This window comes from Seriola aureovittata, chromosome 11 (genome assembly GCF_021018895.1).
Source record: "Seriola aureovittata isolate HTS-2021-v1 ecotype China chromosome 11, ASM2101889v1, whole genome shotgun sequence".
Taxonomy (NCBI): Eukaryota; Metazoa; Chordata; class Actinopteri; order Carangiformes; family Carangidae; genus Seriola; species Seriola aureovittata.
The window spans coordinates 27,477,338-27,502,982 of NC_079374.1; the positions used below are offsets into that span (position 1 = coordinate 27,477,338).

Genomic DNA, 25,645 nt, shown 5'->3' on the forward strand with positions numbered 1-25,645 from the left:
GAGATGAACACACCTCCTGAGACACTGTCTGTGGTTTTGTCTTTCCTTTGTTCCACACATGTGAAATGTTGAAAACAAACAAATCATTGGTTTTTTTCTATTCCCAGGCCGACAACCCACTGTTCCAGGATGCTACCACCACAGTGGCCAACCCCATGTTCACTGGAGAGTGAGGACCTCGACCACAGCAAACACAGCTCTGCTGTATCTGTACTTGTTTTTTGTCCAAAAATTCTGCATTCTTTTTCATTGCTTATAAGACATACACATTAAATGTACTGTAATGTCGCACCGCTTATGATATACACAGTAAGAGAGTTTATAGTGTACAGCATAGGAAGAATATAATGATGTATAATAATCATATCCTGGATGTATCATCAATACTTTTTGCTCCTGTTTCTATTTGCTGTGGCAAATTAAAAGCCTGATTTCATTGACAGTAGCTTCCCTCTTCATATGACTGACAGCAGTATTTCTGTAAAAATAAAATGATAAGAGTTGTACTGATGGAATCAGAGCTATGGAAATATACATGATTTTCAGGTCTCCCTTCAGGTCATACTTTAAAATGACTCAAAATTCTCTAAATATTAAACATCAGATTACCTCCCACATTTCATCTGAAACTATTATGTGTTATTTTCACTTTCATTTTTTCTTTCATGTCCAGACTGCTGTCAGAGGGTTCATGTTGTGATACCCTCTGACCTTGTCAGTCAGGTACAATAAACAGCTTCTCTAGTTCAGGTGCAACCTCACTTTTTGTGTCCAAGGATAATGTATATAAAGCATATGTAGAGGAAGGTCCCCCTTGTTTCCAGGCCCAGGCCCTTTACCTGTGCACATCTATGAACCAGATGCTTTTATCAGCACACATTCTGAGCAACTCCACTGTGTTATTATGGGATGCATCCACTAAAAAGCAAAGTGATGAAGCTAACCTGACTTTACCACAACTGTAGTAAAACCGTCTGACACCTCAGAACACAGAAACAACCCCAGAGAGTGTCCACATTCATCAGTATCATCACAACTCTGCGTGGTTTTCAAACACCGTTTATTAATCTGTTGCTACAGATTCTCATCTAAACATTTTTTCTACCATGTGACCCTTGGGGGCCTCCGTCCTGCAGCCTGGTCTTGGTCTGTGCGGTGCTTTCAGAGGTCATAGTTTACTCAGTCTCTCAGTGTCAGTGTGAACTCTGACTCAGGGGCCGACATCTGCTCACCACGACTACACCAGCTATTTGTCAGAAACTTCAAACTGTGTCTGTGACATCGGGTGGTTGTGTAGATAATCAGTTGTCTCCAAGCAAAGGTGGAGTATCGCCATGTAGTGACGTGGTCACAGTCCATCGTCTGTACGGAGTTCAGCTGAGTCAAACATCATCAGAGATGGCCTGAAGGAAACAACCAGGGGGTCCACACTTAACACTAACTTCAGGTCACACTCAGTCGATGTGGAGTCAAACCTGCACATAATGTATGGAGCAAACTGAGTGATGGTCGTGTCAACTCCATACACTGATGTCCAGGAAGCATCTACAGGAAGTTACTGTGGTCAGCTTGGAAATGGTGAATGTTTATGGTATGCATAAATTATAAAGAAAGTAAAGAGCAAAGCTCTGTCTGAACTGACTCAGCATCTGTTCTCAGTCTGGACTCATGATGCGCTAAGATGATATATAGAGAAGAGCACCACCCCTCCCCTCCTGACAGCAAGTCTGATGAAGGTGTGTCTCACCGATTCTTCACTCTCAGGTCTTGAACTCACCGAGTTATCTTGATCTGACTGTTACTGATTGACAGACTGGATCAGCTGGTTCTACACTGGTGAAGTCCTGCAGCTCAAACCTCCACTGTGCTGCTCAGTGACGGAGGATCAGGGTGAAGCCCTCTGTCACAACACGGTAACCAACAGAAAATGACGAGTCACATCCTGTCATTTTCACAATAAAGTACCTGAACATGATAAACTATATGTGGTATTATGACGACTGGGAACAAATGTGAAGCGGATTCTGACTGAGCTGATGAAACAGTGCTAGTGTGGCGGTAAACATGGGGACCAGTCCAGCTCCAATGGTCAAGTCTCATTTGTGATGACATCATAACATTGTCATATGATCAGCCAATCATCATGTTGCTTTTATTTCAAAATAAGGGCACAAGTATTGAAGACAAAAAATCTGAGGTTGTGTGTTCCCCATGTGTGTTACCCGTGTGTTACCCGTGTGTGTTCACCGTGTGACAAAAGTTAACAAACAACCAACACAAGCTCAGAAGGTTTCTGAAAAACAGAGTGCTTTAATTTTCATTATTGAAGAGGAGAACTACAGCAGTCACTCACTGTCATCGAGCAGAAATGCATGTTAAGGTGTGTGTGTGTGGTTGTGTGTGGTTGTGTGTGTGTGTGTGTGTGTGTGTGTGTGTGTGTGTGCCACTGTATACACACACCCTTGTGGTGTGTGTACAGTCCTCTGCAGCAGCTGCAAGCTGATGAAATATTTTATACATCTCAGACAAAATGTCTTCATTCTGCTGTTGGATCAGAATCCACATGAGTCACTGGCAATCGGCCAATCACATGTCAGAGTTAACATTTTCTAAAATGCAGTAAGTCCATGACATATGAAGCTGGGCTCAGATTACAGCATCTTCAGCTCTTCACTGAATCTGGTTTCTGATCATAAGAAGAAAAAGGAACAAACTTCATTCGATAAAGTCGATTATGTATCTGACACTCATCTATGAGAGGATGCTGGTGGAGCCTTCACAGTCTGTCACCTGCTGTAATCTGAGCCCATGTCAGGACACAGTCATACATACTCAGCTCCAGACTGTTGATGATTATTGATCTGACCTGCAGGCGTGTGCAGGTGGGGGCCCAGAGCACAGTAAGACAGGGGAAACTAAAGATCAGCTCTAAGTGCAGCAGAAACCTTCAACTGGTCAGAACTAATTCACAGCGGGGGAGCGACAAGGTGGGGGGAGTGGGGGATGGGGTGGGGGTGTTCTCACGCCGCTACATCTGCTGGGTGGAGTTCCCATTCCAGGTGTTGTTGTCATCCTCACTGTCCTCCTGAGTCCTAAGCCTGCAGATTTTACCCTCCTTCTTGAAGTGTTTGGGCCGCTTCTCCACAGTGGTCTTGGAGAGTGTTTCTCTGAGAGGACACACAGTCAGTCAGTTAATGTACACAGTCTGATCCTGGTGCAGGAGTCTACAGGTGGACCTGAGCTGCGAGTCCAGAGACCAGCAGCATGACTGAACACCAAGCTGATCAATGTTATTACAACTAACTGTCACACTACATTATCAGTCGCACCACACCGGGGACTACACAGCCCCACTGGATCCACCTGAACAGGTGTGTATTTTACAAGATGACTCTTTAGCCTTTAGCTTTAAGGCTTTTAGGCTCCCATCACACACAGGCTACAGACTGTGTAAAGAATTCAACACAAAGTCAGTGGGAAACAGTCCACGTGAGTCCTGGAATGGTCTGCTCTGGTCTGGTCTGGACTGGCTCAGTGATATAGAGTTGACCAGTGATGACAGAAAGAAAAAAAAGTTTTACTATTATCACTGCTCTTATCACCTTTAACTGTGATCTAGTTATGAAGTCATGGTCGGACCTGGTATTAAAATGTGTCTCCAGTGACCACATGTGATCGGATCACCTGAGATGGATATTAATAACAGGTGTGAACAGGGTCATAGATGTCAGGTGGATGGTGGATGGTGGTGGAGGTGCGGTCTGACACAGCCCTCATTGTGTTGTAGGTGTTGTAGTCTGGTTTAGATAGTGGTGGAGGTGTGGCCTGTGCTGTGTGGTGCTCTGGCTAAGGTGGAGCAGTGACTGTTCCTCACCTCTTCGTCTTGTCTGAAGCTGATGAGGAGGAGGAGGAGGAGGAGGAGGTGGTGTAGGAGGAGCTGGACTGCTGGGTGGGGCCTGGGGATGCTGCTCCAGGAGGCGGCGGGGCTGGAAATATGAAGGAGCTGAGGAACCTCCACACAGCCAGCAGAGGGTAGAGGAGTGAGCCCAGAATGGCCCAGATACCCCCCCCAGATGACTGGACCACTGTGTTAGCAGACCTGCCTGAACGCTGAGGGAGAACAGAACCAGTGATACTGATGTGAGCAGGTACTGGTCTATCTGTATTCAGGTTCAACACATGAAGGTGGACTGGACTCTGGTCTACTCACCGGCAAAAGCACAATGGAAGCACTTGGAGCCAGTTCCAGCTCCTGCAGAGTCTTGTTCATGTCTTCACTGTTGAACTCTCGCCGAGGGAACATGGTCGCCAGGGAGAAGTTCCCATAGCGGTTTCCCACTTCCTGAGACAGGACCAGCATAAAATCTTTAACAGAGGTTCTACGTGAATGGACTTAGAGTCACACCAGCTGGACTTCAGTCTACCATCACTTCATTCAGGGACTCTGAATTCAGACACTCTGAATGAAATGGAATCAGCTACAGCTGTCTTTCATCATCATCATCATCATCATCATCATCATCATCATCATCATCATCATCATCATCATGAAACAGCTCTCTGAAGACCAGACAAAGGATTCAGTTCCATCAGTCACAGTTCATTTTGTTTTGTTACAGAGAAACTAACAGGTCCACCATGATCCTGGTTCTGTTCCCGGTTTCTAACTGTTTCTCCACTGTCACCAGGTGTTTGCAGGACTGTTGGTCTCCGTAATAATATGATGGAGACACAGTGTAGCTCTTCTCTACATGTACTGAGCTCTGAGATAAATGCGATTGACCTGACTTGAGCAATATTCAAAAATCAATATCTATTGTTTTCGGTCAAATTGGTTCTTCACAGCTTCATCATGTTTGGTTGAAACTCAGTAACTCATGTCTGTTTCTTGTTTATAAACTGTTGTCACAATCAATGATCTCTGAACTAATAAACCAGAGATTAGAACCTGGTTTCATGACAAGGTTGAAACACCTGCAGGAGTCTAACAACTGGATATGTGGTTGTGCGTCTGTTTGCATCAAATACACAGAGGCCGAGCACCAAACTGCAAGTCCCATCATGCACCCAACAAAACTTGGCTGAATGTGACAGATGCAGGATTAGTGACCTGGGATCAGCTCTATGAGCAAAGGGTCTGTGTTTAACATGTAACTTCCTGTCTGCTGATGGTGAATCAAGGCTTTGTGGGAAAGACGATGTAACAGAAGATCCGAGACGTGTGGAGGAGCAAGGTGACACAGACCTGAACAGCAAAGAGCCGAGCCTCCTGCAGTCTGCTCTGTGCAGGGAACTGGTTGGTGAAAGACGAGCCATCTGGGAGGCGGAACTGGATCCTCGCTACGGTGCTGATGTCACACACACACACAGAACACACACACAGAATAATTAAGGCCTGAAAATACAATTTTTGCCGCTCACACCTTGAGTCCCATTGACTTCAAATCTGACACAGTCCAGCTCAGTGTCTCTACAAAAAAGCCTCTTGGACCATTGAAGTCAACAATGATGGATTTTTATCCTTTTATCTTTTATCAATACCAAATATGGTCTTCAGCCTCAGGGGACTTAGAAACACATTTCTATTATATAGAGAAAGATTGGTCGGTAAACATATATAGAAACATATAGACTCTAGGGAGTGCCAAAAATGCCACAAACCTGTACCCATCACACCCACTGATTTCACAGCCGATGAAAGGGGGGCAGATGCTGCATACAGTGTAATGAAGAAACGTGTTTTTGGTCTCACTCCTTCATTTAACAGAATCAGACTACCTGAAGTGACTTTAATCAGCTTTGTCAAACCTGCTCATATTTTTAATTTTGGGTGATTGAGCCGTTTCTTTCTCTGGAGCACAGAATGTTAAAACCTGCTCGATGTACGGATGAGTTTTTGCTCTTCAGCTACTTAAAATACTTTCACATAGAAACTTTTATTATAATTCTACGTGTTTTAGGGATTTTTTGCTCATTCAAATGAATGAGTTTACAGATATTATAAACAGTGTCACTACTATCAGATGTAGAGGGCCTCTACAACAACATTCCAGGGGTTTTGCTGTGGGATGTCACACACTTTAATGGACTGAAGACACAGTGTAGAACACAAGCTCAACACACTGCAGTTTTAAATTAAGTTTAAGTAAGTAAATAAGTAGTTCAGTTCCAGCACATTCTGCTTTATTACTCAATGACTGATATTTCTGCTCTTATATTTATTCCACCCACACTGTTGAAACCTCTAGTCACATTTCTGACCCCCACACCTGACCTGTGATCTCTCTGCCTGTATTCCCGGAGTCAATCAGTGCTGGTCTTTAAGTATCACTCCATTTCACCACCATCACCTCTGAGGTTTTTATCATCCACCTGCTCGTTCTACTTCACCAGAATCCTGTCACCATCTTCATTTGGCCGACACTAACTCCCAATGCTTCATTCAGTTGTTCTGTCCTTATTAACCTGCTCTTTTTTACCACGGTTACCAAATGACTTACTGTATAAACATGTTTGTCTCATACAGACTGACGATAAGATCACTTCCTAAATGACCATGTTACCTTGGTTACCAAATGACTGATATAAACACGTATTTAGATCACTTCCTGAACAGCTGACAGATGATTTATTAGTAGCTCGGCTTTTAAAATCATGAACCAGAAACTACTGTAGCAATTCTGTACCACAGTTTGATAGACAGCTTTCACACCTGGAAGATGAACCAAACACACCCAAGTCCATTTGAACCAAACAAGTCAGGTATGAAAGCAGTAACTCCTCCCGTTCCTCACAGGAAATACAGCTGTTTCTTTAAATTACACTTTCATCTCATCCATCTCATCTGCTATTTGACTGTTTCACCATTTCACCTGTTAAGCCCGGCCCATAGGGGGCACATGTTTACAGGATTAAATCTGAGTCCTCCTTGTCTCCATGGACTCTTTACCTCCTCTCCCTGACCACAGCCTCCCTCCTTGCCTCCTGCTCTGCCTGTCTGGCCTGCAGCAGGGCCTCCCTGGCAGCCTTCTCCTCCTCCTGGGTTTTGGCGTAGCGGACTGCTCTGTCAGCTCGGTCCTGCAGGACAGATAAAGTGTGGATAAAGCAAAAAGGCTAATGGATACTGTATGTATGCACAGACTTGGTTCAAGCTGGTAATCTCATGTCAATTCAGGCTTTTGTCTAGGAGGAACGTCGTATCACAGACAGGTGTTGAGTGAGTTTTTTACAGAAAACCACAGTGGACAAGGTTAGGTAGCGCTGATACTGATTTTAACTAGTGTGGTGGTCACAACAACAACAACAACAGTATGAAAGAATCCTGAACAGGGCCTTAATTTACCTCAACCACAGACAGAAAGAGACATTACAGACAGTTCAGATTTTAGTAAGATGCCCTGTTTTCTGGTTTACTCTGGTTACCTTCAGCAAGAAGGTTATATTTTCACCTTTGTTTGTTTGTTTGTCAGCACGCTTACACAGAAAGTAGTGAAATGATTTGAAGCAGACTTGGTGGAGGCCTGGGTCCGGGACCAGAGAAGAACTCATTAAATGTTGGTGCTGATGTGGTTAAAGGGGTGGATGCAGGACGTTTTTATCACTTTGCTCAACACTGTGAGATAGAGAACATTTTTCTACATGTTCATCAGTTTCTCAGGAAATAATGGCTGTTGTCAGAACCGCCCACCACTACTCACCAAGTATGACGTCAACAAACCCTGTTCTTACATGGATGATTTGGCATAGTGCGCTGGTGTATGTGGGAGAGGCTACAACACTGACTCAGTTTAATCATTGGGGAGGATCATTTCCAGCCAGGTGAGGCAGACCCAGGATTTAAGACCTGAGCAGTCGGTCCTCATTCAACATCTGCCTTCTGGAAGCAAAATGCTGGACAGAAGAAACAGACGACCTGAGCCACTTCAATGTGGCTGAAAAGATTACTTTTAATTTGTTCCATCAGAGAACTAACTTGAGGTTTTTGAACATCTGTAACTTCCTCAAGTGTAATATTATTCAAGTCGAAGGATGAAGTAACGGCTGTGCCTGTTTCATTATGTGCCTGCTATGCAAAGCATAGAAGGCCTTATATTACAATCCTGCATACTTCTTATTACTCCTCTTCTGTATTAAATTTCAGCGCATAACCAGTCCTGCAGCTTTGACAAAACCCAGACAATATAACAATATATCTCAAAACATGCGGCTCGATCACGAGTAATGAGCTATGACTTTTCTTAGCAATTTAAGTAACCATGGTGACGTAAACTTCAAAAAATTTCCAATAAAGAATGAATTGGGAGACATTGTAAAAACGACCAAAACCACCCCTTTTTGGAGCTCTACTGCTTCATCATACCTTTAACATAGAAACATGGTTGAAACTTTAAATGGGTCACAAGACTTTTTTGGGTTAAGTTGATATTTTGATAACTATTATGGTTTTCACAAAATCACAGTTTACATTTTGAGTCATTTTTAGACCGTCACAGATTTTATAATGGGTGTGTATTGGGAGAATGTTGAGAGTTAGAGTGGATGACATCACATGCATTCTAACTGCCATCCCTGAAAATATTCCAACAATTTCCAACCTTCATAATTAAGTTATATACAAAAGTGTAGAGTTTTGTCCTCTATCACCCAGTTTTGGTGTCATTCTGACATCTTTTCCAATTTTTTACTAAACTAACTGTTCAAATCTCCCATAGAAACCCATGTTAAACTGATCTTAAAACAGAGTTGAGGGGAGTTTTTAAACTGCAATAAAACCTCAAATGTAATTAGTAGGTACACATATAATATATGTGTGTGAAATGCATTCTGGGATACTGGCTGAATACTTCAATGTGAGCATTCGGCATAGTGGTACATTTAATTGGTAGAAGTTAACAGTGCATACTCATTGAGTTTGTAGTAGGCAGTACGTAAGTAGGCGGTTCTGAACACATCCAATGTATGGCTCCAGATCAAAATAAGAATCTGGATCTGGATCCAGATAATTTGGATCTAACAGATGTGTTGGATTGTTTGGCCCTGGCAGAGTTGTGCGCTCTACTGAGTGTCATTCCAGTTTTCATTTGCTGTTGATCCAAACTCCACTCTTCCTCCATGTTGACCTGTTGTCTTGATGTTGACCTGTTTTCACTGAAGCCTAGACTGACGTGGGACTTGGGACTGATGTGGAGCTGATGTGGGACCAATCAGACTCTCCTCTCATGGTACTGAAGATGGATAAGAATCTAAAGTGTCTAAAACTTTTTAAATCTTTGGGGAATTCGAGGTCCACTGTATAAGCTTGCAGACTCTCTACCTGTTTTTCATGCTGTTGTATAAATGTTAAATAACAATAACAGTTTTCTCCAAAGTCAAACATCTGCAGCAGGTGTAGAGCTCCAGATTAACAGCCTCAGGGTTCTGTCTTTATTAGGGTTCTGCCTTTATCTTTATTTGATAATCTCCAGTATTCTCAGTTAAGTGAGGTTAATATAGTTTAGGTGTTGGTTGTAAAACCCAGTTGCAACTTTAAAAACTGGAATGATACATATTGTACAGCAGATGGACACTGTTTATTCATTTCCTTCACATTTAAAGAAACAAAGATGAGGTTACCATGGCGATCTGCTGTTTGACCCGCTCCCTGGCAGCCTTCTCCTCTGCCTTCTCTCTGTTCCTCTCCTCTAGGAGGCGCTTGGTCTTCTCATCCTCCTGTTTCTTTTTAAAGTCCTGCATGTCTTTCCCAATCTTCCTCCGCTCCATCTCCTTCTTGATATCATTCTGAATCAAAGGAAACAAAAGACACACACACTGAGCATTTTTATCTATTCTCAGTATTAACACACGTGAGCAGCAGCAACAGCACCCTCTGCTTACAATTACAGAGTTACTGCATTTACTCCTGTTGATATGTGACCACTGTTCTAAAGGAGAAAAACACTCAGACAAAGTTCAACACAGGACTGAGACAGAGAGGGAAGGAAACATGTCTTCATAAGTTACAGTTTCACTTTTTAACCAGCAGCCACACAGACACACACACACACACACACACGCACCATGAGACTGTCTCCTTACCTCCTCCTCTCCTTTCTTCCTTTGCTCTCGTCTCTCCTCCAGTTTCTTGGTTAACCTGATGGAACAATATAAAGACAACACACAATGGTAAAGGGAACTGTAGCAGACTGTTTAGTGTATCACTGCATGATATTTCTGTCTCTGCTGTTGATCTCTCCCAACTACAGTCTGAGCAGTTAATGTGTTCGGTTGATGCAGATTTTCAAAACTTGTGAGACAATTTATTGACAGCTTCAGGATATTAAGGTCAGATTAATGTCAGTGATTCAATAAGCAGGTAAATCTCACCTTTTTGAAGCTTATTTTACACAGTTGTTGTCACTGTGTCGATGGTACACTACACAAGGCCTGTTTGTGAAGCTGCTGATGTGACGTCAGATTATAGGTGAGTAAACTCTGGTTTTAGACCTGGATTCGTACTGGACTTTCTAATGGGACTGATCAATAGTCTGCTTGGTAGCCTACAATGTGTTTAACTGTTGTTTTCCCTTTGGCTGCCATGTGACCTACACTTCAGTACTAACACATGCCCTGTCTACCACATATATGTGTGCTCATACCTGTCCACCTTGGTGTCCAGGTTTTCTTCACTCTGTGAACACTGAGCAGCTGAGAGGCTGCCATCGTCTGCTGGGCTTGGCAGAGATTCTACATACAACAGGGACACAGAAGGAAAGCACCGTTATCTGGCTGCTTGACTGTTTGTCAGCACAAAGCAAACAAAGTCTATCTGTTTCATCTACTGTTATGATAAACTGTAGAACCTCACTGAACCCCTTCAATGTTAGAGAGCTACCACTAACATCAGCAGCAAGAATGGTCCAATCTGACCACCAACACCTCAGCAGACAGTTATTTTAACTTGACTGTACACCGTCACCTCACTAGACTCCTTGGACATGTTAGAGAACACTGAATGAGGAGACTGTTTCTCTTCTTCATCAAGCAGCAGCAGGCAAGACGCACTGTGAACGGTCACCAGGATGATTCTCATCCTCTTTGCAGGGTGAGAATCATGCGTGCATTTCAATGCACATTATCATCACTGCGATCTGAAACATAATTTCAGGTGATAAATGACTACAGATTATTTAAACACTGATATTAGCAGCACTCTGTTATGTCACACTGTGGACTCTTTTGGAACCTCCCTACTTTCCTATTTCTGTAATGCTAAAACATTATACTTACCTGGAGGTTTCATAAAGTAGAACTGCAAACTTATTTCTCTTATATTTCACAGTTTTAAAGAAAACCAGACCAAGTATAAACCTGGTTCATGACTGGACCGTATGTTGATGCCGACCAGGGGCTCAGGGCTACACCTCTTGCTACAGGCAGTCTACTGAGCTGCTCTGGTGTCCCAGCTGCTCTGAGAAACACTGAGCCTCGCCTCTATTACAGCAAATAAATCACTTTCATTACATGTATCATTACATCATACAGGAATAACTAAACATAAGATACACCAAGCAGAGAGAGCAGGAGAGAGGGAGGGAGAGAGAAAAGTCATGGGTTACTGCTAAAGACACTAGCAGATCTGAATATCATGTAAACAAAAGCGACCGGAAATGAGACAATACTCTTACTGCAGCACAGCAATAAATGCCCTATAAAAGAAATAAGGGGTTTCTGTCGACTGAAACGCTAGAAGACTTTTAATTTGAAATGCTTACAGGAAGTGTTGAGTTTGTTTTACCATGTAATGCAGTAAATTTAACACGACAGACGAAAGCGACTTGAAACGAGGCTTCGCCCTGAAATACAACTATGATCAATTCTACACATCAAACAGAGGGAGTTAGACATAAAGGCCTGCCTTTAATAAACATGCAGTAGATAACTCACGTTACTCAGGCAAATAAAGGCACAGTGGTTATATACAGTGGTTAAACACTGTTGTGGATCAGCTGTTAACACCACCTGATGACGTGATAGAAACTGTCCGCCCAGGACCCTGGTCCCAGGTGTTCACCCGGACAGCCATAGAGGTACTAGGTGCTACATGGGGATTGGGTGCTAGTGCTGCATGGGTCCCATTGCATATAACAGTAGGTGGGTTTTTTTAAGAGATGGGCAGACCCTCTTCCCTTGGATCTGAGGGGTTTCCCACCAAAACCGCAACCCCCCCACCACAATCAACCAACTAGGTTGAACACACCCCCTCCTTATAAAGGACTGATGAAAAAAACAAAACAAAACAAAACATTATGGCCGGTTCTGGTCCCCTCTATGGACCCCCCCCCCCCAACCCCATCCTCACCCACAATCCAATCAACACATCACACATACACAAGCTACTCTTTCTTCCTTTTTTCTTTATGCTATAATTATGAGCGTTTACAAGCTGATGCTTGTATGTGTAGTATTCGCATCATAAATGCAAAACCTCAATGCCATTCTATTCCGTCTCATGCACCCTGACACAAGTGTTTGTTTTTTTTAAATTTCATTTCATTCATTTATTTTTCAACTACCTGTAATTATTATCATTACTCTTCCATATTTTCCTCTTCTTATTTTTCTTTGTTGTATCCTCTCTTATATGTTTATTCCAACCTTTCTCACTATTGTTATATACACTTTTTTTGTAATCACTTAATAAAGGAATAAAAATTAGTACCAATAGTGTACTTATAGGTAATTTATAGGTTATAGGTCTGGGTCCGGACCCGGGCTGCGGTCCGCCTTTTAGTGACCTCACCTTTTGCTGTTCCTGGTACTGCTGCAGGCTCTGTGTCTTCTGCTGCTGACCTAACGGACACCGCTGGAGCTGAGGCTGGGGCAGGTTCTGTGGCTGTGCTGTTATGTGGGCTGGTCTCTACAGGAGGACCTGCCTCTGGTGACACTGTCACACCTCCAATCTGCTGAGCATGCATCTGTAAGAAAACAGGGAGGATCATGAGCAGGAAGAACATCTGTAGATTCAGTAAGCTGAGTGGCTCAGGTGTTGAAGGTGTGTCAATATTCATGTGTAGGGTTGTAATTTACTGGCTTTCAGCTGCACACTAGCTGCCCCACACACCCTGTGTTCCATTGTAAAGTTGGTTGTGCACATCCTCAGAAATCAACACTGTGTGATTTAGCAAGATGCAATTAATCACATGGGGGCAGCAGACAGAAAAAACTACAACAGAGGAAAGCTCAGGAAAGACACAGCCTGCCATCACTTTCTCTGCCCTGATTTTAACATTATAACCAGTGTCCACGATCTGCTTCCATTATAACCAGTGAGCTGTAAGATCTTTATTTTACAATCACAGCATCATCAGAAGAAATAAAGAGAAATCCAGGTTAATGACAGCAGCTGTGCTGTAAATAGGCTGCTGCATTTATTCAGATGTTTATGCTGAAGATGCTTCACTCCTGAAAGTGATCACAGTGAACACTGAAACCACCATAGAGCTGTCTCAGTCATACGGAAACAGCTGATATACAAAGCAAAGTGACGCTCTGAGGAGGTGCTGTGACCTAAATACTCACATCAAGTCGGCATTCCTAACATTAGACACAACGTCCGACTGAGGCTGATGAGAGTCGCTGTTCTGGTATCTGGTCATAAACCAAAGTACTTGACAAATTCAAATATGAGCCTTATGGCGGCGCTAGAGGAAAAGCTAGAGAATCATTAAGGTGTATGATCCATCCTGAGTGGAACATGAATGCTTGAGTGCATCAGTAGATCAAAAAGAAACAGTAGTGAGCTCCCTGTCACTTAAACTGCATACAGTCCCTCCTTTGTGTCTGTACCTGCTTCACTCTGTTGATTCTCTTCATCAGTTCTTCAGCAGACACACTGCCGGGGATGACCTCCAGAGGAATCCCATTCTCTCCAATGAAGAAGCTAGAGGGTACGCACACCACTGGGTCTTCACACGGGGGAAGGGTTAAGGAACAAGCTCCAAGCTAATGACATTTTGAAAACATAATAAAAGTGTTTCTCTACTACTAACCTGGTTAATGGTAATCTGTAATCTGTAATGTTAGTTTGGGTCAATAGCATCAATTGGTTCAGTGACTGCAGCAAGGAGCAAGGAGTAGTGTGAGAAACAGCTTTCCTCAGAGATTAATCAATAATCAATAACTTCCTTACTTACTTCTGCAGAAGCCCCACATTAGTTCAGCTCAAGAGGAAATGCTTAGAGCAACAAAAAGGATACAGAACTGGCAGAACTGCAAACATGTGTCACTGTGGAAAGAAAGACACAGCATCATGTGGCGAAACTCCACATCAACATATCTATGCTATAAATGTATGACATCACACACGTCAGACTGACTGCACTAAACCGGCTGCTGGTGTGATTGAGATGGAGAAGTTGTTTAAAATCAAAGAATATTTGAAAGAAAAAATATGAAGAAGTCTGTGAGAAGTAGAAGCAGTTCTACTTTTTTCAGGTTGTTTGCAAAGGATATTGATTTTGTTGAGGTCAGCCATATTGAAGCTTTGGACATATACATAGTTTTTTTTTTTTTTTTTTTTTACAATCAGCTTCATACATGTTACTAAAGTTACACCAGTTTCCTACAAGTCAAACAGAAAGACGTAGTGCAGTAAAAGTTACATATATTTCATTGTAAATGGCTTCATAGACAGTTTGGTTTCTCTCAGCATGTCAGTATGACAAATAAGTACGTGTGGATTATTTAATATTTGTATTTACACAACAGGAAGAAAAAAAGTCAGTATGGTAAGTTAACGGAAAAGATCAATTTCTGGTTCTTTCATTAATGAAATACAGAACAATCTACCCAAACCCTGTGTTTCACAACACATACAATAAAATTCCTGACAGAACATGAACAAAATCCAAAAATAAGATCATGACATTGGGTAAATACTTGTAGTGACTTTGAAGACTGAATTTTTTTATTTTTTTTTTAATTTCAACAGACTTCGCAGCAATCCAGAATTCTGTACACTGAATACACTTAAGACCAGAATCCACTGCAAAACTGCTGTTACTCCAGGGTCCCCCCAGGAAACTGGTACATACTGCTCCTGCTGAGTCACACACACTACTTGCTAAAATAAATGCAGTGCGATGAAACACTCCCTGAAGTTTCATATTACATTTCATTCAGGTGTAATATTGTCATGGTGTTAGCAGGTTCAGGAGAGATGTTGTACTTCGAACATAATATAATACAGTGATGATATGAGGGCCATGCTGTAATGGAGCTGATCGACTAAAGCAGGGAGGGATTCATCACTGTTTCAATTATGTGACATTTTTCACTGAGAGCAGAGACTCTAAACAGTCTGGTCTCTGTGTCACCATATAAGACTACATTCTAACAGCTGGTTTACAGCTGAGACATCATGTTTTATTCCTGTGAGACTGGTGACAGTTGCTTTATGAATCCCTCCTCAACACAGTGACCTCAGCTGCAGCTACACATTAGTACAAGGTTCTGTATGTAACTCATCAGTACCTCTTGGCGTCCACTCTGATGGCCACACAGCAGTTGAGTGCTGCCTCTGAGACCTGGTCATCCTCCCAACTGGACATCAGCTGTGCGGACTGTTCGTCCTCCCCTGAGAACAGAGTGATGACAGCTCACTGTCCACACATTAACCATCCTGACACATCAAGCGGCTAACACTGCTAACAGTGACGTCTGTGATACAACATGACCCAGCTCAGGCTGTTGACCACAGGTTATCTGGCTAACCTGTGGCTCCCTGTGTGAACCGACTCTACCCGTCCTGTCAGGGGTCTCTTGTTCATGACCGGACTGATCAGTTAGCTGGCCTGACGTTAGCCGGTGCTCTCTGGAGCGTTAAGTTAATCTAGTTAGACTCTCATTACACCGTTACACAGGCCGGTAACCTGCAGCTACAGCTAGCGTCAAGTCCAGGTCACTAGTTTCTGAATGTCGGTGTAATTACTTATCAACACGTCTTGTTTCTTTGACAGTTGGTAGGCTATGCTAGCTGGCTAATGGCTACCACGGCTAGCTGGCTAGCACCCCATCACTTGTTACCTATGCAGGCTAAAGTTAGCACGCTAGCTAATGGACACACTCACAGACTTACCTGTAATGACTACGACAAAAGCGAAGCTCCGCTGTTTCGCAGAGTTAATGGCATCAGGAATGGTGCCCTCAAACCAACGCATGTTTCCCGCTGTGTGTTCTTGTCTGCTTCGGTGACGCTGTTGAGCAGCCGAGCTAGCTGTCACATCGGTTCATAAAGCCTCGTCAGCCCGTCCTGAACCGAAGTCTAAACACGGAGCTGTATCCTGATCAGCTGGGGGAGGCTCATGTGACTAGCCGTCATATCTCCGATATACACCTATGGCTCACTCATGGACATGACACTGCGTAACAATGACGTTGACAGGACTTGTTTACATCAACTGTTTACATGAACTACAAATCAAAGAAAAGGAGGAAGTGTCTTCTAACACAAAACATCACACATATAGAAAAACACAAATCCTACAAAACTATGTAGATCAGTGACAGCAGAAAATAAAACCAGATTTGAAAATACACTGGATGCTTTCACTGTCATTGTTCATCCAGATTTATTTCATAATGTCTCATTATTTATTAGTTGAATATTAGGTATATTTACTTCAGTTAAGTCCTGAAATTTAAAATTATGAACAGATTTTTCCCAGCATAGTTTTAATAGTATATTGACTTTTACAGTGTATTTAAATGACAGTGCGTGTTTATAATTCTGCCTTCCTGGTCCTCCATACACCAGAGCCCGTCACGTTGCGTCGATTGAATCCAGCTCAGAGTTTCACTTTTGATTCAGAGTAAGTCGGAGCTGAAGTGACGAGTTCTGTGTTCTCACTGTGTTCTACTGTGTTCTACTGTGTTCTCACCCTGTTCTCACAGGAGATTAAAGCGGGCAGGAAACAGAGCAGGTAAGTTGTGATTACCCATAGACTGTGTATAAAAGGTTTTAACCGTCTTTATGACGCACTTTGTTAACGGAGCTCGTTTTCATCGGTCAGGTCATGGCTGACATGTACAACAACAGGCCTGTAAATGACGAGGTAAGAAGTGCTCCGGTGTTTGGACACTGCTCCGTATTCAGTGATACTGTACGCAGTCCTCAGTGATCCGGTCAGGTTGGTAACAGGACTTTTTGTTGTTGTCAGGTGAACGGTGGTCTGGCTGGTCTGGATGAGGCCAAGAAAGACCTGGAGATATGGAAGGTAGGAGACCTAGTTCAAAATACTTCACCCACTTCAGCCTGTCATTGAGGAGCAGGTCCCTCTGGACCCTGGTCTTAGCTCTCAGGTGAGATCAGGTCACAGAAAGCCATCGTTGTACAGGTAAAAACACTTCCTGTTCAACAGTCCTATGAACAGCCACAGTGGAAGTATCAGAGTACTCCTTGATTTAAGTAAAAGTACCAGCAGTGTAAAATACTCAATTACAGTGATACTAAAGTGAAAGTACTGAAGTATTACATGTAGGCCTAACTGGTCAATATTTTCATTAATCAAAGCTGATAGGTTTGACTGGACAGTATCTAAATAAGAGCACAACAGGGTCAGTCGACGTCAACCAAAATGACCGGATTGGTTTTGGTGGGTCAGTCCAAGCTAAAAGTCCCAGAACAATTTTACTCCCACTCCGTCCCTCGCGTCAGGTGTGTGCAAGTCAAACTCATGCTCAGCTGGAATGAGGTCAGGTGATCATTGCTCTGCAGCAGCACTGTGGTGCTCTCTGAGTGTTCTTTGATTTGAGCCACAGTTCTTCTGCCTTCTCTCAATCTGGATGGAAAAACCATCGCAGTAAAGCTGAGTCAGTTGAAGGTTTTCTTTGGTCCGTCCTGTGGTTTCGTGTGTCCAGGCTGAGATATCTGTCTTTGGGATTTGTAAACTCTGTGAAGAGAATTAAGTTTAGAATGACATGTAAACATTTGTGTCTTAAGATTAAAGCAGAGAAAGCTGATGATGTAAAATCCAGGCTCATAGTGGAAAAACTGGAGGAAGATGAAGCCAAGGAGAAGGCCAAACAGGAGATGTTGGCTTTGGTGGAAAAGAACAATGAGTATCAGAAGGACTTCGCTCAGAGCCTGAGCTCAGTACAGGTAGAGTTACTGTCAAGTCTGAAACATCTGCAGGAGAAATGAGGCGGGACAATGAGGAGCTCATCTCTACTTTCTCTCACTCAGGACGAAATCGGGAAGCTTGCTAAACGCAAACAGGATTTGCTGGACAAACTGATGAGATGTCAGGCTGAGCTGGAGGCTAAGAGGGCCGAGTCCACCAAACTGAAGCAGAAATTCAAGGTGAAAAGCAGAATCTCACTGCATCCATTTCTTTTTAACAATCAAAACAGTGAGATAATACAACAGTACTCTGGCACATCGTAGAACAATAATGATAACGCTCTGCTCTCCAGATCTATGCCCTGATTCCAGACACAGAGGTGAGGTTCACCACTCAGGACACAGAGGAGACGGATGACAACAGTCAGCCAATCAGAGGAGTGTTCACCATCAGCCAGAGGTCCACTGTGTTCCTGCAGGGAGGGCAGGCGCTCATCACCTTCGAGGAGGAGAAAGGTACACAGAACTTCATCACTGAGAGAGGAGTTTGTCTTCATGTGAATGTTACTAAACCAAAAGACCGAGGCTTACAGGGAGTGTTCAGGACTGACTGGTTGTGTCACATACACACACACACAAACAAGTATGTGTTTATGAAAGCAAAACAATTAAAATATCATGAGTTCACAGTTTGACTCAAACTGAAACTGATTAGCTGGGCTATGTCTCTAAATGAATATGGGAAGGTGAGAGCAGCTCACCTGCACAGCCAATAACAGGACTTTTTATTAATGTTGTTTTGTCTTACATATGTATTTGTTTCCAGAAAAGGCTGGACCTTCCCTATATGTATAACCTGGATGTTACATTTTAGTCAGAACTGATATTGGACCCCAGAGAAGAGACAGAACACAAAACACACCAGCAATAACGGTGCAAGGGAGCTTATTGGGGAGAAGGCAATAGTGGTGGTGAAAGCAGAGGGGGAGTGGGTCCAGGGAATCCAGGTGTCTGGTGAGTAAACAAGGCAGGAGTACAGAGGACACTGCAGACCAGAGGCAGCTGAGTAACACACTCCGGAAAAACGAGGGACAGCTGGAGACCGAAGGCAGGTGGGTGTTGTGGCGTGGGGACAGCAGAGTGTGGCAGGATCAGCAGCCCACAAATCAAGAAGTCTTCTGGAGCAGAGGAGAGGAGATCAAAGAGTTAATACAGACAAAAACACCAGGGAGACACTGAAACACTAGATGACTGTAGTCGCACACAATAATCAGAACGGCGAGAGCGTAACCACCACTGTGATGGGTACAACAATCTGGCAACAAATGGAATGGATTGCCGGGGTAGATACACTGCAGATGATGATAGATTGCAGGTGTGGTGGTGAGCTGCAGTCCAGACCACGCCTCCGCTGAGTCACCTGATGTCAGGGGAAGCATACAGACACACACACATACACAGGGGAGGGGAGACAAACAGGAAAAGGGGAAAAACACTGGGAGACACAGTGGGACTGTGACACTGGATATATAGTGTGTAATACAATATACTGTATATAAACTACCAGCTGTCTGGTGGCCCACTCTCTCTGCTTTTATTCTCAATACATAAGTACCTCTAGCAGCAAAGTCCTCAAACCATGTCTCCTGATGGCTGTTGCTCTCAGTGACACTGATCATGGTGTACTGAATAATAAGACCAGGTCTAAACCTAGTATCTGTTTGGACCACGTCCTATCATCATTCAGCATCTGGTCAGCAGCTGGTCTCAGCTTAATCTGTCTGCTTGCTTTCGTCCGTCAGTAACTTGGTGAAATTGAACATTCACATGAAGAAGAACTCCTCTCTTAGTGTGTATTTTAGTGTGAACTCCTCTCTAAGTGTGTATTTTATCATTAACAGACACAGTAGAAAGTAACTACACTCTCAGCAGGATCTGGTCTAAATAAGATCTGGTTGATAGGAACTATTTCTCCTTTCGCCTGCCGTAGTCATATGTGAACCATGACAGAGTGACAATGATGATGGCTGACCGTCAATGTGGTCTTCAGTTCTCACACTGTGTGTGATGTGTGTTAGGACTGTGAGGTTCTGTGGCAGCACCACAAACCTCATTAAGCCTCTGAGATTTAATCACAGTAAAGAACATGAGGTCTGGAGGAGAGGAGCTGAGTGAGACAGACTTCACAGCATCATCCAGTTACAGAGAGTTGATCACTGTCACGGGGACAGAGACTCACATCTGTCCAGCTTAAGTCTGTGTGTTGATGTTCAAACAGCTGGAGTTCACCACATTCTTCAAACCACAGAACCCAGCGTTCTCCCAACTGAACCTTCATTTCAATCATTTTAGCTCAAACATTTTATTTTGGTCAGTGTTTGGATGAAGAGACTCAAAAACAATAAGGAACCAGTGTGTTTACACTGGGGTGGGGGAGGGGTGAGTGTCAGCCATGGTCTGAGCCAGCAGGGAGCGCTGTTGCTGTGGACATGTATGAACAAGAAGACAGGAACAGGAACAGACACAGAGTGACCTCACTGGAGACCAGTCCCATTTGTTTCAGCACCAGTGACCCACCTCACTGTGATGACCAGACTGTTCTCTGTCCTGTTCTCTGTCCTGTTCTCTGTTCTCTGTTATGTTCTCTGTCCTGTTCTCTGTTCTCTGTCATGTTCTCTGTTCTCTGTCATGTTCTCTGTCATGTTCTCTGTCATGTTCTCTGTTCTCTGTCATGTTCTCTGTTCTCTGTCATGTTTTCTGTTCTCTGTCACGTTCTCTGACACGTTCTCTGTCACGTTACTCTGTCACGTTCTCTGACATGTTCTCTGACATGTTCTCTGACATGTTCTCTGACACGTTCTCTGACATGTTCTCTGACATGTTCTCTGACACGTTCTCTGTCACGTTACTGTCATGTTCTCTGATATGTTCTCTGTCACGTTCTATGACATGTTCTGTTATGTTCTCCAACATGTTGTCTGATATGTTGTCTGATATGTTCTCTGACATGTTCTCTGACATGTTCTCTGACATGTTTTCTGTAATGTTTTCTGACACATTCTCTGTCATGTTCTCTGTCATGTTCTCTGTCATGTTCTCTGACATGTTCTCTGATATGTTTTCTGTTATGTGCTCTGTCATGTTTTCTGTTCTCCAGTGGCCTCTCAGATTCTGAAGATTGCCAAGTGTGCGGTTTCCTGTGACAACAAGAGTCTGGATGTGAAACCAAAAAGAATAAGCATGGATCCTGTTGTCAAGTTTGAGGTAGTGGTGCTGCACACACACACACACACACACACACACACACACTCCTTAAGACAGGAAAAACTGGCTGCAAGCTGTGACACTGAGTCAGCCTGGATGAGCTGGTCCAGGTATTAAATAACTGTACATGTGTGACGTCTGTGGACTGAGAGTTGTATCAGTTGTATCACCCTTCATGCTGTCAGCTTAATGCTACAGTAGTTGACTATATGAACACATCACAGTGACAGTTCAATGAGGACCACTGAGGCTTTGACAGAGGTGAGAACAGGTCAAACTGTAGACCCAGTCTAGAGCATGAAAGTCATGTGACCTGGGACTGAGGTGTGGGGCAGTTAGTTCAGGTAGAAACCAGCTGGTTGTGTAAGTGGATCTGCTGGTTCCAGTGACCACAGCTCACCTCCCAGCCTCACTGCTGATCACAGAACAATGTATCCTGTAATTCACTTGCACACTGTGTACAGTGTGTTGACACTGTGCTGACTCCCCTCTCATCAGTGTGTGCTGTCATCCATATAGGTCCACATCAATGTTTCCAGAAAGGAGATCAAGGTCTCCAACGTCCCCCCTTCCATGCCAGAGGAGAGAGTGAGGGACCGGCTGGAGATGAGCTTCTCCAGGCCCAGCAGAGGAGGAGGAGAGGTGGAGGGAGTGGAGTACGATGCGAACACTGGAACAGGACACGTCACCTTCCTGCACCCTGGAGGTCAGCTCCTGATTCACTTAGACAGCAGCTCATTAGACAGAGATTCTGAACTGATCCTGGTCCTGGAACTCCAGACAGGTGCATGTGAGGGAGAGTTCTGCTGTAGTGTCATAAGATCATCATACAGAACACTGACTCCTCCTGCAGGTCAGGTCCAGCTGGGACTCAGAGAATGATCAGATTCAAATGTTCAGCTCTAATTAAATCATTACAGCAACAGGTGGAAGAAGAGTGAGGATAGAAATGATCAAGCAGGATAAGGATGAAAAATATGAGAGAGCTGGAGGGAGGGAGGATCTGAGGTTCAGCAGGTTGAGGTCTCACTAACACAGGTGACTAACGGCAGGGTAAAGTAGTGCAGGAGCAGCCTGTATTGATTTCACAGTCCACTGATCATCCATTGGGATTCAGGGTGCAGGGAGCCAAGTACACTTGGGTAATGTTGTGTTCAGGCTCAGGGCTCACATTATTATACAGTATAGGTGGGTGTGTCAGAAGTTGTAACCAATCACAGGACTATCTGTCCCGCCTCCTCTGAGGAAACTTGCTGTTGTAGCGTTTTAAAATCTGAACACAGCAGCTCAGATACCCTCCAGAGAGCAAATGTTGAATTGACCTTTGAATTGACTTGTCCAGGTTGAAGATGTTATGATCCTCGTGTTTTCTGTGCAGAAACATTTAATTGATCGTCCAATGATCCACAACCATGTTATTAGATACGTCCTGAGAGCCACATGTACAGTGAACGCACCACTAAAGACACAGTCTGTTTTTTATGTTGTATTTCTTTATTTCTGAAAAGGGTTTAACATTTCATTCAGGGAACCGATGAAATAGCTTTATTTACATCATCTTCATTTCATTCATCATCCTGCTATGATCCACAAATAAAGTGGAACCACTCTAACCTGCAGTCTCTAACACGTCATTACACCACAGAGCAACTTCAATGACCATAGAGAACGCTTGTCCCCACCCTTTGATATGAGCCATCATACCAGGAGCAGTTTTCCTAGTTTCTATCCTGTGTCTCTGTGACACTAGATTAAAAGTGGGGAAAATGTATTTTTCATTTGTGGTATTTAAGATGTAATAACATCAAGTACGCTTTTCTAGCATTATTGAGTTGACATGTTATATCTAACGTTGTGTAAAGGTAAAATAAATAAAAGTGTGAGCGGATAATTACATAGACACAAGCTTACCATTGGGAAGCATCAGCTCCATCATGGGGACAAGCCTGCATTTCTCCTCCGCTAGCATAACTGCCAGCTTCAGCTCTAGCCTCCAACATTTACAGCCTCACTTCAAAACCATCGTCCTCATGGTCATCTTCCTCCGTTTCAACCCCCGTCCGATTCATCTATAAGGTCCGCAGGCGTAGGCAAAGGTAGTCGATTTTCATATTCACAAAGCTATTGGCTACTGTGAACTCCAATCAATATCTGTGACATGTCCCTCCCTAGCCTCGTGTTTTTACCAGAAACACGTAATCATGCGAAAGTAAATTGCTTGCCGACAACCATTTCACGAGGCCTTGGTCAGTGTTTGACAGTGATGTTGCTGCCTTCAGATGGCTGTAAGGAGTCAGCAGTGAAGGCCTCCACCATCACAGGTCAGCTAGTTCAAAAACAAACAATTAAATTCGAGGAAAACGGGAAAAAGGGGGTTTGTGAGATTTCACTGAATACAGTAATCTACTGTGGCACAAAAGGGTGCTGAGCGCTTGACCTGCTCGGGCAGGTGGGTGGCGGTGGACCCTCTGCACCACCTCTCCTCCCACTGGAGCATGTGACCAATCACCAAGAAGACAGGATAACCTCAGAGAGAAAACAGAGCTGTCTGTTCATTGATTCAGGTCTCTCTAGTGTAAAGTTGCATTCAGGTGTAAATCCCATCAACAGTTCACACTTGTCTTCAGAGGTGGACCAGCAGAACACATGATCACCCATGAAACTCTCACTGAAATGTCACTTAGTTTGTTGGGATCGGGGTCTAGTTTAGGCAAACTGGGTCCTGGTTTAAATAATCCAGACTAACTCTCTGTAAACCAGCTTACATGTATAAGTCTGACAAATGACAGTAGCCTTACAGTGAACTGTAATTACTCCATGAAAGTATCCGTGTTTGGATGAGCCCAGTCCTGATGTCCATGCTTCAAGAACACTTCGGTTCACAGGTGTTCACACTGAAACCAGAGGCAGGATTGAGAAGAAGCAGATCTAATAGAAACCAACCTGTTGAGCATCAGTGTGTGAGTGATGTGTTCATGCTCAGGTGTGTTTGTGTCACTGTAGTTGCTGAGAGCTTGGCCCTGAGAGGGAGGCACCATGTGGATCTGGACTCTGACGTCAACGTGCAGGTCGGACCCATTTACAAATACAAGCTGCGCAAATTTCAGGTAAGATATAGGACTGAGACTGGTCACCATCACCAGCTGCTGAGCTGGGGTCAACAGTAACAGCTGATCAGATATTGATCACCAGCTGCTGAGCTGGGGTCAGTGGTAACAGAACCAGACTCTGAAGAAGCTGATGTTCTGATCCCTTTCAGACCTTCTGCGGCTTTCCGAAGCGAACCATCCTCCTCGATGACATCGGGGACACTTCAGATGAGGAGGACCTGCAGGATCATCTGGAGATCCACTTCCAGAAGCCCAGTAACTGTGGCGGTGAGATAGAAAGCATCAAGTACCTCTCTGGAGGAAAAGCTGCCCTGGCCTTCTTCTGTGAGGAGGAGAGAGACGAGTGACTGTCACCAACATGTGAGCCCAGTCCTCACATTAGTCCAGAGTCTGTGATTAAAGAAATCTCCCTAACTGAAGGGAAGCTTTTTATTCACTGTCCTGCTGAGTCAGATGATTTAGTTCAACAGTCTTTGATCTGTGTTTTCACATCACATGATGAGGGGAGTCTAGGTAGTGTTTAAAGCTGTGTTTGCTTTTCTCTTCTACACTGTGCTTATTAAAAGATCTGAATCACAGGTGTGGTGTGTTGTTAATGACTCAGACTGCGGATACACACCTGTGTGTGCCAAAATAATAATAATAATAATAATGAAAATAATTTTTTTTTTGGTTGAGTTTCTGCACAACCAGCACTGTTATAACTTTGGTTATGCTCAACGATTGTGATTGATATACATGGGTCAACCCTGCAGCAAAGGAGTCATTAGATTTGACTATCAAATACAAAAGGATAGTTTGATACTTTTTTCGTCAGCTAGATCAAACATTTCTTTTCTTTAAATTTGCAGGCTGTATGTTTATGCAACATACAGGATAGACTGATATGGTTATTTATGGAGAGGTTTGAAATTGTGCATTGTCATATTAATAATGTAGGCTATCAATCATATTGTACATATCTAAATTATAAAATAAATAATCCTCAGCCCTAAATCTAAGTGAATGGATGGAATATTAGCATGACCAATCTGCTGATTACTGCTTTGTTACCTATATTGATGACACCTTGCATTTACTCTGTACATAGTAGTTTAGTTAATAAACTCCTTTATTTACACCCAGTTGTTGTCCTGTTGTATTCTTTTGACGTAGAGACTGGAGATCCATTTAA

The 25,645-nt window shown here is 43.4% G+C and overlaps 3 protein-coding genes across 4 annotated transcripts in view; 2 read left to right on the top strand and 1 right to left on the bottom strand.

Annotated features, from left to right (window-relative positions):
- itgb2 (integrin, beta 2) overlaps window positions 1-442 on the top strand; it is a 37,255-nt gene extending 36,813 nt beyond the window's left edge. For both annotated transcript variants that reach the window (XM_056389433.1, XM_056389432.1), the window contains exon 16: window positions 108-442. In XM_056389433.1, coding sequence (XP_056245408.1) covers window positions 108-173 — 66 coding nt within the window. In that variant the 3' untranslated portion in view covers window positions 174-442. The remainder of the gene's footprint in view (window positions 1-107) is intronic.
- A 1,835-nt stretch (window positions 443-2,277) lies between these two features.
- On the bottom strand, window positions 2,278-16,408 carry ubxn4 (UBX domain protein 4). The gene is made up of 13 exons (XM_056388903.1): window positions 16,115-16,408; window positions 15,511-15,613; window positions 14,235-14,263; window positions 13,825-13,943; window positions 12,779-12,953; window positions 10,635-10,722; window positions 10,075-10,129; window positions 9,613-9,777; window positions 6,950-7,077; window positions 5,246-5,348; window positions 4,211-4,342; window positions 3,875-4,110; window positions 2,278-3,167 (listed from the first exon to the last, which is right to left on the bottom strand). The coding sequence occupies exons 1-13, from the start codon at window positions 16,194-16,196 to the stop codon at window positions 3,029-3,031; spliced, it is 1,554 nt and encodes a 517-aa protein (XP_056244878.1). The 5' UTR covers window positions 16,197-16,408; the 3' UTR covers window positions 2,278-3,028.
- Window positions 16,409-16,814: 406 nt separating this feature from the next.
- Window positions 16,815-25,595, top strand: nmi (N-myc (and STAT) interactor). The gene is made up of 10 exons (XM_056388905.1): window positions 16,815-16,958; window positions 17,049-17,090; window positions 17,196-17,252; window positions 17,978-18,136; window positions 18,221-18,337; window positions 18,451-18,613; window positions 21,255-21,361; window positions 21,881-22,067; window positions 24,365-24,468; window positions 24,621-25,595. Exons 2-10 carry the CDS (start codon window positions 17,052-17,054, stop codon window positions 24,816-24,818), a joined length of 1,131 nt encoding a protein of 376 aa, XP_056244880.1. The 5' UTR covers window positions 16,815-16,958; window positions 17,049-17,051; the 3' UTR covers window positions 24,819-25,595.
- The last annotated feature ends 50 nt before the right edge of the window (window positions 25,596-25,645 follow it).

Excerpts from the sequence above, each read along its gene's own strand:
- ubxn4 (XM_056388903.1), bottom strand. The coding sequence starts at position 16,196 with ATGCGTTGGTTTGAGGGCACCATTCCTGATGCCATTAACTCTGCGAAA. Across the intron at positions 12,954-13,824 it reads GAATCAACAGAGTGAAGCAG|ATGCATGCTCAGCAGATTGG; the intron begins GTACAGACACAA and ends GTTTTCTTACAG. Across the intron at positions 9,778-10,074 it reads GGAAGAAAGGAGAGGAGGAG|AATGATATCAAGAAGGAGAT; the intron begins GTAAGGAGACAG and ends CCTTTGATTCAG.
- nmi (XM_056388905.1), top strand. The coding sequence starts at position 17,052 with ATGGCTGACATGTACAACAACAGGCCTGTAAATGACGAG. Across the intron at positions 17,253-17,977 it reads AAGACCTGGAGATATGGAAG|ATTAAAGCAGAGAAAGCTGA; the intron begins GTAGGAGACCTA and ends TTGTGTCTTAAG. Across the intron at positions 24,469-24,620 it reads ACAAGCTGCGCAAATTTCAG|ACCTTCTGCGGCTTTCCGAA; the intron begins GTAAGATATAGG and ends GATCCCTTTCAG.